This window comes from Terrapene carolina, unplaced genomic scaffold (genome assembly GCF_002925995.2).
Source record: "Terrapene carolina triunguis isolate 2854851 unplaced genomic scaffold, T_m_triunguis-2.0 Scaffold131, whole genome shotgun sequence".
Taxonomy (NCBI): Eukaryota; Metazoa; Chordata; order Testudines; family Emydidae; genus Terrapene; species Terrapene triunguis.
This window is the reverse complement of record NW_020664482.1, coordinates 2692053-2703530: the sequence shown is the minus strand read 5'-3', so window position 1 is coordinate 2703530 and position 11478 is coordinate 2692053. Positions and strand designations below refer to the sequence as shown.

Here is an 11478-nt window from a genome sequence, read left to right as displayed (position 1 = left end):
TGCTGATTAGTAATATCATGGTAAAATGCACGTAGCACCATTAGGTGTAAAGTTATGAACATAAACTGACATCATGACCGAAGTGTGTTTCCCAGATAAGTCTGAGGAGGGGCTAACGCTGTTTCTCTAAAACAAAGGGCAAGCCGATGCCCCAGCCAGATGTCAATAAAGCTGATGGGACATCACATATCAAGTGGCCATTCTTTGGCAAGAAAAGGGGACATGGACAAAGATTTAGCAAAAAACAGCTGGAGGTCTCCTTCCTCCATCAGACCTCCATCTCCTGGTTCTCAGCTGGAAATGTTTTTCAAGGGGAGGACTGAAATTATAAAAAGGAGGAGCAAACACCCCAAGAGACCTCTCTCTCCCCCTGTCCATTTCGCTCTTTGCACCTGAGAAGACAAAAGAAGCAGCTGTTGGCCTCTGGGGAAGGGGCCCTGACTGGAAGAGTTTGGTCAGTAACACTCTTGGAAGCATGTGATGAGAAATTTTGCTTTGAATCTAATATCGTTTGTTAAGCTAGGCACTAGAAAGTGTTATCTTTATTTTTCTAGTAATCATTTTGACTATTATGCCTCATTCCTTGTACTCACTTAAAATCTCTCTCTTTATAGTTAATAAACTTGTTTTACCTAATCCACTGTGTTTATCTTACAGTGTCTGGGTAACTGTTTAAGATAATAAGCTACTGTATATTATTCCCTTAAAGGAATAATGGACTTAATACATTTGAACTGTCCAGGAGAGGGCTGGGCGGCACAGGACATACATTTATGGGGGGAAATCTGCGATTGGGAATATGATGGGGTCACCCTGCAGAAGTAACCCAAGTGTGGCTGGAAGTTTGCAGTTCTACACAGACACACGGGGTGGCTGGCATGCTGGAAGGCTGTGAGCAGCCCAGGTGGGGGCTACAGCAGCAAGACACTGTAAGGCACCTAAGGTTACAGGGCAATGATGAGACATCCCCTCACTGATCTGGACTGCACCGTGGTATGACACAGAGATGCTACCCAAGACTTTCAGAAGATTCTGTTTTTGTGCCTGCTGCTGAGGAGTAGAATCGCAGGGTATCCCTCAGAGACCTGTTCCTATCACTCTGCCAGGTCTCCACGCCCTTTCAGAATGACACTACTGGAGGTTGGCTGGAAAGACCAAATTATCTTACTGGAAGGCTTTTGTTTCAGCCTCCAAAGACTCTGTCCTGGCTCTGGAGGTGCTTGGAAGAGCTGAGACAGTCACTGATGAGGTCATAAGTACGCTGGAGGTGATTACATGCCAAGTTTGCCATTTGAAGACCAACATTACGACACTTGCCAACATTACATTGGTAGACGTTTTCCAAGAGGCAGGCAGACAAAGCAAAACTGCCATTGAGAAGGGGTGCTGTCTAGAGGACAAATTATCAAGCAATGGAATGGCTCTGGGATGATCAAACATATCCAAAACTACCATCCCCTATCAGGCATGAAGAGGTGTTGAAGGATGGACTGATCACACTAGTCATGTGTGAAATACCATGTGCTTCCCAATCAATCCTTCAACTAATAAAATGCTCGTGCGCAAAAACCAGGTGCTCACCACCATGCAAATGTTTAGCCAGCAGCCTTCCTTGTACAGAGAAGTCCAAGTGTGATATGGACGAGAATCAGTGTGACAATGGGTCTAGCAGTGATGCCCTAGATGGAGATGACTTTGATGAATAAATATTTTCAGTCCTACATGTCAAAGATAACTTCCCTAGGATTGCCAGAGATCAATGTCCTTGTTTATGTAAGCAATGCATTCCTGTGTTAGAGTATAATTAAAAAAAACCATTGATTTTCAACATTTTCTCCAATAGGTAGCTATATAATTGTTCTAGGTTTGCCATGTTTGGTACAACTGTGTGCGTGGAAGAAAGGGCTTGCAAATGATACCCAGCTTGACCCATTTCTGAAGACACTGTATTATCAAAATTCCCACCAACTAGAGGACCTGGAGCTGGCCACTGGGGGGAGGGGGGAAAAGGAGGGAGTGAGTCCCTCCACTGAAATGATTCTGTAGAATTTTTCGAGTCAGATGACCCCTCTTTTATTCTTCCTATCACTAAGTTGCCCATGGAATGTGATTTCACTACATTGTGCTCACAGACTAGAGATAATATTTCAGCATAGTTTTTGGAGTCTCTTTAATACATGCCTGTTCATGGATGATGTCGGAAAGCTCTTTCACCATGTCTCTGAAGTTTGATTTTAGTCCTTCATGGTACTCTAATTGGTCCTCCTTAATGAGCTGCTCATTGAGTTCCAGAGCAAGTCCACAGGCCTGTATAAACTTCCTGGGGATGAAAGAAATAGGCCCTGGGCATTATTATTTCTCATTCACATTTGCAGATTGGAGCCAAAAAAACAAACGGATGTGTGCGACTTTGTTTACAAATTCGCCCCGTGGGCAAGCACAAGGCAACATCTAATCCAAAAAGCAACCCACAGGTTCTCTCTTGGGTGGCACTGAACAAAAAAGGATGTTTGTATTCTATTCCCGGCTGTTACTGTTACTCTTGGATTAAGTTCTCTCTTTCACATAACCGCTTCTCCCCTGTCTGAGGCTGTGGTGAAATAACCGTGTGCGTCTGACTTTCAAAGGCTGTGTTATGAAAGGGATAGAGCTGCCGGGACCGCAAGATTGCGCAGCAGGGTTAGGGGTACAAGATGTCTTCCCTCTTTCTTTCGTGGCAAACATAAGCGTCCGGCACTACTTCCCAGGGGTGCCCAGTGCCCCAAAGGGGACAGGAAAGAAGTCCACAGCCTGCTCCCCCTGTGCATTGGTCAGCTGTCTGGGGTGGGAGGCAACTGCACCCAGCAAAGGGGACAGCAGCAGGCGAGCAGGCTGGGTGTGCCTCATTGCTCCTGGAGGAATTCTAGATACCAAAGGCAGACTAGTAGGAAGGAGGAGAGAGGGAAGGACAAAAGTGGGGAAAAAGCTACAATGACCCTAACTGAATGGAGGACGGGAAGTTAGCTATTTAATATATTTAGTTATCTCTTGGGAGGCACAGAGTTGGGCACAATTCTAAGACCACAGAGAGAATGACAGGATAGATTGGTAGGTAGATAGATTGATAGACAGACAGACGCAAGACAAATTCTTGTTTGAAATCAAATATCTTTGCAAAAGTAGCAATGGAAGCGAGAGTAATGGAACCACATGGACAGTAAATGGATTTATTTAAATATTTTAAAGTTCTTTCCAGTTTGACAGTCCCCCTAGAAAAGTCTCTCTTGAAAGATCACGAAATGAAGCATAATTTAAAAAAATTAACAAACACACACACACACAAAGTCTTTGGTTTTTAGCGAGACATTTCCCCTTTTAAAAAACAGTTTTGTCTAGGTGTTGAGACTGGGCACCTGATAGCTCATGAAAGCTCTAGCTTTAAAAACAGAGTCAGCTTTAGTATGCAGCAACTGGTGTATTTATAAATTAATTATGATCATCATTATTATTTTATGTTATTTATTGTAGCCCCAAGTGCCCTAGTCATGAACCAGGATTCCATTGTGCTAGACGCTGTACAAACCCAGAATGAAGAGAGAGTCCCTGCCCCAAAGAGCTTACCATCTAAGACAAGAGACACATGGATGGATACAGGCAGACCGATGATGGGGGAGTATAAAAAACAATGAGACAGTATGGGTCAGCGTGACGGGCAATGGTCTCAGGGTTAGAAGGAGGCAAGATGTTCTGACTAGGATTCGGTAAGCTCATCATGGTCAGGATACTTTTGGGCCAGGAAAGCGGAAACCAGTCTCCTTCCAAAATCAGAAGGACAGTACCAAATCTTTGAATTAGTATTTCAAATCTTAACTCTGATCATTAAAAAGATAAGAAAAACCATATAGCCCATTATGGCCAGCAGGCTAATTCAATGACTTAGTAACCTACCTGAACATTTCTTTTAACTCATTCACCTTCTTAGTGGGATATTTGCTGGACTGATTGTCATTCAGGAAAGCTCTAGCATAGGCCAGCGGACCAGCATTAACCTAAAACCCAAAATGTGAGAACTCATTTATGCTGCAGCTTTTAGGTTAATTTTAGAGGGTAATAAGTTTGTTTTATTAGAAATATTACTTAAGCTATTACTTCATGCCACTAGATGTGCATTTCTATATGGTCATGGGATAGCAATACTATAGTACTGTTTATGTAACAGAACAGAAGGCACCTGTAGTTCAAAATGTTACGCTTTACTTTTGGGAATGGAAAACATTTCTTTACTGATATTCTGAGTCATTTTCAATAAGACATGATGATGATATTGTCTTGATAAGTATATCTTCATACAGAATTAACAATATTAAGCAACATATTGAATCTTGACTACATATTATGATGTTAACAACATTTCCCTTTTTTCCCAAAAATTGTTTAAAGACATTATATTCGATATATTCCTGGTTTGAATCTCTTTAAGAGGGCAGCTCCTAATATAAACCTTTCAGTCCTGTTTAAATTCTATTGCTAATATTTGTTTTATTTCCTTCAGGATGTTTTTCCAATTTTTTATTTATTACCACCAGTCCCATATCATGTGCATGAAAGAGGGCCTGGCCGTCTTGCATTTCATACAGATATCTGGGTCAATATTATGTATTTTATTATATTGACATGGAGAAACATTGACATGGAGAAACACCCTGTAAACTAAAAATTACTGAACTTGCACTACGTTAATAGTAGAGTCAATATCCATTGTCTGCATCATCTCATCCCATTATTTTGCTATTTCACATTTACAGTCTCATGAAATTACACATTCTAGACAATCTTGAATGCTGCTTACTTTATTAAAAATCACTTTCAGAGAAGAAAAGCACCAACAAAGCTATCTGTATTAAAAATTTTACACACGGGTTTGAAGTTTCAGCAATCTAGATACACTAAAAAGAATGCACGCTATGAGTTTATCAGCTACAACGGTTTACTTTAAGGGTTGTGCTAGAATTTACTTTTCTATTTATAATCTTTACATACAAAAAGAAAAATGAAGAAATTGATATTCCTTCATTTCCTTTTTAGGGAGTGACCTCTTGACATGGGCCATGTCTCAGACTGGGGACAAGTCAGGATTCATGAAGCTGTTTCTGTCTGTCTTTTCCAGGTCAGTCTTTCAGAGCTGTTAAATATAACCAACACCTGCCACAAACAAATAATGGGCAAATACATATGGGCCTGATTCTGCGAACACAACAGGGCATAGTGTTTACTCCCATGAGTAGTCCCATTGACTTACAGTGGTAAGTACTACAGTAGGTATTGTTGGCAGGATCTGGCCTGCAGTGCTCCAATGAGCTAGTTAATGATTTCTGGAAAGTAAATAAGCTGTTCTGTCAACAGAGTAATGATTTCAAGAGGCTGTGCTAATGACGGGCCTTACCTGTACGGAAACACAACCCTGCAACTTGAGCTGCAGCTGGATCATGTCAACCTCATTGGAAGAGCAGAGTTTTTGCAGCTCTGCTGTCTTGTCTTTTATCTCATCAGTAGCAACATCAATTGGCTTGAGATTAACCTGTTGTTCGTTATTTACTGGAATTCTCTTCTTCACATATGGAAACGAGTTTGAAGCTATTAAACACATCAAACAGAATGTACAGTCTGAAAATCTTCTCAGTAGACCCCTTCCCAAAGGCTCACAGAACAGATCTAGACAGGTCCCTATCCTGAGGATTTCACAAAGCGAAGGTAAAATCCTGGCTGTGCTGAAGTCAGTCGTAGTTTTGCCACTCAGTTGCAAGAGGAGCCAGGATTTCATCCATAGTGTTTAGGCATGACATGATCACAAACAAGAGGGGGAGGAAGTGATGAGGTTGAATAAATCAGATCTAAAACAATATGGAGACTCAGTCCATGTCCAATTAAAATTAAAAATTCTGCACAGAATATTAAAAATTTAAAAATATTTTAAAATTCTGCAAATTTTGTCAGTAAATAAATGTGGAGGCTCCAGCATGGCCTTGGGGAGCACAGATCACTGGCTGCACAGAGGTGGGACAGGGACTCGATGGTGAGGCTGCACCCAATCCTGACACAGCGCCAGGGCTGGGCCTGCCCCAGAAACACCTCGGGAACCCACTCCTCTGTGCCAGGCACACCAGGTGTGGGCAGGCAGGCTCAGCCTGGCAGGATCCAAGTGTGGAGGGGCTTAGTGGGGGGGATCCAAGTGTGGGGTGAGAGGGTTCTGTATGGGGCAGTCTGGGTGCGAGCAGCTCAGTGCGGTGAGGGTGCCAGGGGGATCTGGATGCACAGGTGCTCAGTGGGGGAGGAGGGTCTGGATGCAGGGGCAGTTGGACTCTGCAGGGAGGTCCCAGGTGAAGGTGGCTGGGGCTCAGCACGGAGAGTCTGGGTGCTGGGGGAGTGGGGCTTGGTGGGGTGAGGATCCAGGTGCAGCTGGTTGGGGCTCAGTGGAGTGGGGGTCCATGTGCGGGTGGCTCATTGGGGTGGTCCAGGTGCACAGGAGGTGGGGCTCATCGAGGTGGGGGTTTGAGTGCAGGGAGCAGACTGGGTGCAGGAATAGGAAGGCTGGATGCAGGGGGTGGGGCTCAGTGTTGGGGGGGTCTGAGTGCAGGGGTGGGGGAATGGATGCAGGGGGGTAGGGACTCGGCAGGGTTCCAGATGCATGGGGGTTGGGCTCAGCAGGGAGGGCCTTGTGCAGGGGGCTGGGGCTCGGCAGGGTGGGGGTTCTGGGGCAGGGGGGTTGTAGGTGTGGGGAGTGAGGCTTGGCGGGGGTACTGGGTATACGGGGTGCCCAGGTGCAAGAGGGTTTGGAGGACAGGGGAGCAGTTCCCCATACAGTGACCCCGCACCCCAGAGCTGAGGAGTGATAGGGACAGGAAGCGGGGTGTGGTGGAGCCAGGGGAGGTTTCTGTGGGTGGGTCTGACCCGGCCGCTTTGTGCAGGGGAAGTGCGCTCCTCCCCCATCCCCAGCCCAGCCTGGACTAGCAGCTGAGCCCTGCACAGAGTAGGGCTGAGGAGGGCCAGGTGTGCGGGGGTGGGGCTTGGCAGGGTGGGAGTTCAATTATAGGGGGCTCCTCCACCTCTGCCCCCGCAGTGATTTACCTCTCCGCCGACTGCTCTGGGAGTCTGAAAGGATACGCCCATGCTGCTGGGGAGAGGCACGTGACCATTCTTGCAGCTTCCCTTTGCTTTCCCGTCAGAAAGTCATTTTTCTGCGGGGAAGTAAAGAAATCTGTGGGGGCCATGAATTCTGTGCCCACATAGTGGTGCAGAATTCCCACAGGAGTAATTTGAGATCCAGGGGTTAATACTGTAATTAGCTGACACTTTAAACATTCTATATGTGGGAATAAAATGTAACAAACCAAAAGGAACAATTCTGCATGATTCTAAGTTACAGGAGGTATTCCTGCCATTTTTTGGAGATTAATCAGCTGTGATTTGTGTGTTAAAACAATATTTGCTGATTCCTATTCCCTAATGTTTTGAATGTCCTACTCACTAGTTAGAATGGTCCGTCTTTTGCACTGCTCTTCCACAGAGCCATGTTTTTTCCCAGATAAGGTATAAGGAGATTCAAACACAAATCTGCAAATGTTGTGATTTCTTTCAAACTCAGTCTTTCTTTCAGAGAGTTCTTTGTCTTCAAAGTAGGGCTTCACATAAGTCACTTGAATATGAGCATATTTGGGATCAAGATCTTTGACATTGACCTATGATAGAAGAGAGTTATTTACTAAACGAGGAAACAGGCACAAACTATATTAACGACCAGTTTAGATATTCACGTATTTATCCATCCTGGGTGTAATTCACCCCATGCAGAGGACCTGTATGAATCCTATACATCACTTTAGTTCCACTTACACGCTATTTCAAGGGCTTAAGTGGCACACAGGCCTTGGACTGACCCTGCTGCCTCGGGTGAATTTCACCCACAAGAATTCCTTTGGACCTCTGCCAGACAGAGTCAGGTTGCTTATGCAATGAGCTCCCAGCGCCTTCACACAGTAACGGCCTTCCCCTGCTCACTTTATAACTCTATAAAGACACAGTCACACCCTGTGATGGTGACAGACATTTCAAAGCTACTGCAAGTAGTTCCTGTGTTCAGAACACTGTCAGGTTTACACTCAATAAAAAACACAATTTACTGCTAGAGGGATGTGCGACTGCAGCAGAACGGGCATATCAAGCACCTGCTGCACGGGAGGAACTCCCATGAATGGAACACGTCCTAGGGAAATCCCACGGCATCGTCCTAGTAAAAGGGAGGAGTTTGCAAAAGGGACAAGGGGCATCTCATGCCTGCCTGGCAAGTCCTGAGGACCCATAGCCAATCCTGTCCCCGACTATATGGGCATCAGCCCCTCTATGCTGCTCCCTGCTCTCTGCCTCTGGCTGCGTGTCTCAGTCTGGAGAGGGTGCAGAGCATGAGTTAATACTTCATTCACTGTCACCTGGAAGCCCTCCAGATCCATCTCCTTCTGGTCTGAGACCTGCCTCCTCCAAACCTCACAGGGCCCCGACTGTGTGATGTTTACATGGAGGGAGTTCTACAGGAGTGAGGAGGACAATCCCAAAGGATTGGGGATGTTAGAATGGAGTCTCCATTCCTTTGAACCTCTCTACTCTACAGCCTAGAGCTCACTCTTCCACGCATTTTGTTAGCAGGGCTGTCTAGACTCAGTGACACCACATGCCGTTTAACTCCACCTTATTTGAATCCTGGATAATTTTTACATTCTCTGCTCCGAATTTTTCTCCATAAAGTTTAAGAAGTCTCAGGGAGATCTCCGACAGGCCTGTCAGCTTGGGTTCCTTGTAAATGTATTCTTTGCCATCCTCTTCTTCAAAGAAAGTCTAGCATTAAATCAGAAAGACGTAGGTGGTGAATGGAGAGATTTCTTGACATTAAACATTTAATTTAAAACTCATTTTAAAATGGTTTTAAAAAAACTCCTCAGATAAGATAGGTTTATATGTTAAAACGATCTCGGTGTAGTAATAGCTAAAAAGTTGGTGAAACTTTCAAAGTGAAAATCTGGAACCTGTACTGGGAATAAGGCTGAATATCATTTAGTCACATTACTGTAAATGTAGTTAGAATGATCCCAGCATATAGAAAATTAAAGCCAGTTGTTGCCCCTTATACATTTTATTAAAAGGGATTCTGTCTTTGATTTTATAGAAGTCCAAAGTGAGAGACATCAGACTATGTGCACTGCAGACAGAGCCACTGTTGGAGTACGTCAAACCTGTAATAACAGTGGGCCATATTGTGCCATCAGTTTTTAAGCAGACCTTCCCCCTGACCACACCCATGCTAATATTCTGAAAAGTCACAATGATTTTCCGCAGAGGGAAGTATCCACGGTTGCTATTGGTTCTGTATTGCTTGTGTAATCCGAAGTGTTTTTTAAACTTTGTTAACTCATTACAGTAATATTTATACAGGGTAGGATTTTCAAAAGCTTCTAAGTCACTTAAGAGGAGAAATCTCATTAAAAATCAATGGGACTTGTATCCTAAATCAGTCAGCTGCTTTTGAGAATCCCACCCAGTGTCATAAAGCTTTGTAATAACACATTAACAAGGTACAGAAGCCCTGTACTGAAGAGTTTACTATATAAAAGAGCACAAGTGAGCAAAATACAGAACCGTCTTAAAGAAGCTAGTGGTCAACGCAACGAGAATGCTTCCTGAATGAGACGGCTGAGCAAAGACAGGGTGCTTGGGGCAGGTTAGTTGACAAGCTGATCTATGTACTTACTTGTCCATAAAAGGCCACTCGGAAAAAGGTTCCTAGAAGTCTTTTTCTTGTGTGCATCACCTCCAATATTTTAGTGTAAGCACCATGAAGTGTTCTGTACAACTGAGTAAGTTTCTGGAAAGCAGAAAAAGCCAGGTGTGTTTCAACATTATTCAAGTAGAATTATGTGAGCAGGAAGTCAGAGCCGATCCTGCAAAGTGCTGAGCACTCTTGCCCTGATTCAGCCTAGCACAGAAGCTCCTTTGAAAATGCCAGACTTAAGCATGTGCCTAATGTTAAGCACAAGAGTAGTCCCATTCATTTCAGTAGGGCTGCTCCTATTAAACTTTAGCACACGCCTAAATGCTCTGCTGGGTTAAGAGCTCAGCACATTGCAGGACTGAGTCTTTGAAAGCAGAGCTGCTTGAAATATTTCACTCGAAGTTTTTCCAATGAAAACCGACATTTTCTGAAAACTGAACTTTTTGTGAAAAACTGCTGATATACTTGAAACTTTCTGTTTTTCCTGAAGCTTGTGGTGACATTTTTATTTTTATGCCTCAGCCATATAGGCATTGCTCTCAGTGAGGCCAATGGGATCATCCAAGGACAGCATGTGGCCCATGGAGTACAGAAAATCACCTGGCATCGCTGAAAGCCTGTCCTCAAGAATGCCTTCCCTGCAGATTTGATTGTGCATTGAACCTGTTCTGAGGGAAAGTAACATACACAACTGCATGCCGGAGCATAGCTCACATTTCTTCTGAAATGACGTGGATTTAGGAATGTGCCTGCACAGTACTTTGGGCTGTGAACCACTAAGATAGGCAAGCACTGCGCATTAAGCAAGTCAAGACATGCTGGAGATACAGTTTTAATGTCTGGTTTCTCATCTGCTTTCAGTGACTCAATTCCATGGTCTACAGCAGAGCAGCTGGCGATTGTATAGGGCACAACTAATTTCTCCTGGCTGGTGTCCTGCTGAGGTGGGTTTGGACACGTTGGGCTGCATTGCCTCTTGGAAGAAAGCTCAAGGAGCACGGGAGAAACAAGTATCCGTCTGGGAACAGGAGAAAATGTTTGCCTTGGGGCAGCTGAAGCTCTGGTGGCTCTGGGTCCCAATTAGTGTCAATTACCCCCAGGTCAAAGGAAGGGACTCATTCAAGTTTTAAAAAATCCTCAAAGCTTTGAAGCCTTCCCAAGTCTAAGGGCACCCAGAAACAGGGGCTTCTATGGTGTGGATGGTAGCTATAATCTTTGCTGAATTGGTTCCCTATTTAAGAGATCTCTGTATCTGCGGCATCTCATGGGAACTATTAGCCTCCAGATTCTTGCTTTAACTTATTTTGTTTAACATTCGTCAATAATACAGAGTGTACAAAAGAAATGATACAACCCATCACATCGACTCATCACTCACAAACTAAGAATTTCTTTACTAGCAGCCTGGGGAATTCTCATTAACACAAAGCCAAGCTCCAAATAGCTACCTCAAACTCACGGCGCTTTTCATAAATCGGAATGATCAGTTTGGAAACCTCTGAAATCGTTTCGTAACGTTCTGCCTTCCACAGGCCATCTACGCATTGTTCCAATAGCTCCACTAGGACTTCCTGTATGAAGCACAAAACGGAGGCTGTTCATAGCTAAGTAATCTTAGGGAGAGGTACCATGAAAGACATCAGAACAGTTCAGCAGCACAAGGGTGGGTGACTCATTCTCAA

General features: G+C 44.2%; 1 protein-coding gene across 3 annotated transcripts in view; it reads right to left on the bottom strand.

Annotated features, from left to right (window-relative positions):
- The window catches only part of DOCK11 (dedicator of cytokinesis 11), a 121498-nt gene that overhangs the window by 11202 nt on the left and 98818 nt on the right, over positions 1–11478 (bottom strand). For all 3 annotated transcript variants that reach the window (XM_026653046.2, XM_026653048.2, XM_026653047.2), the window contains 7 exons: positions 11245–11367; positions 9776–9889; positions 8719–8865; positions 7505–7715; positions 5423–5613; positions 3928–4028; positions 2182–2320 (listed from right to left, as the gene is read on the bottom strand). In XM_026653046.2, coding sequence (XP_026508831.1) covers positions 2182–2320; positions 3928–4028; positions 5423–5613; positions 7505–7715; positions 8719–8865; positions 9776–9889; positions 11245–11367 — 1026 coding nt within the window. The remainder of the gene's footprint in view (positions 1–2181; positions 2321–3927; positions 4029–5422; positions 5614–7504; positions 7716–8718; positions 8866–9775; positions 9890–11244; positions 11368–11478) is intronic.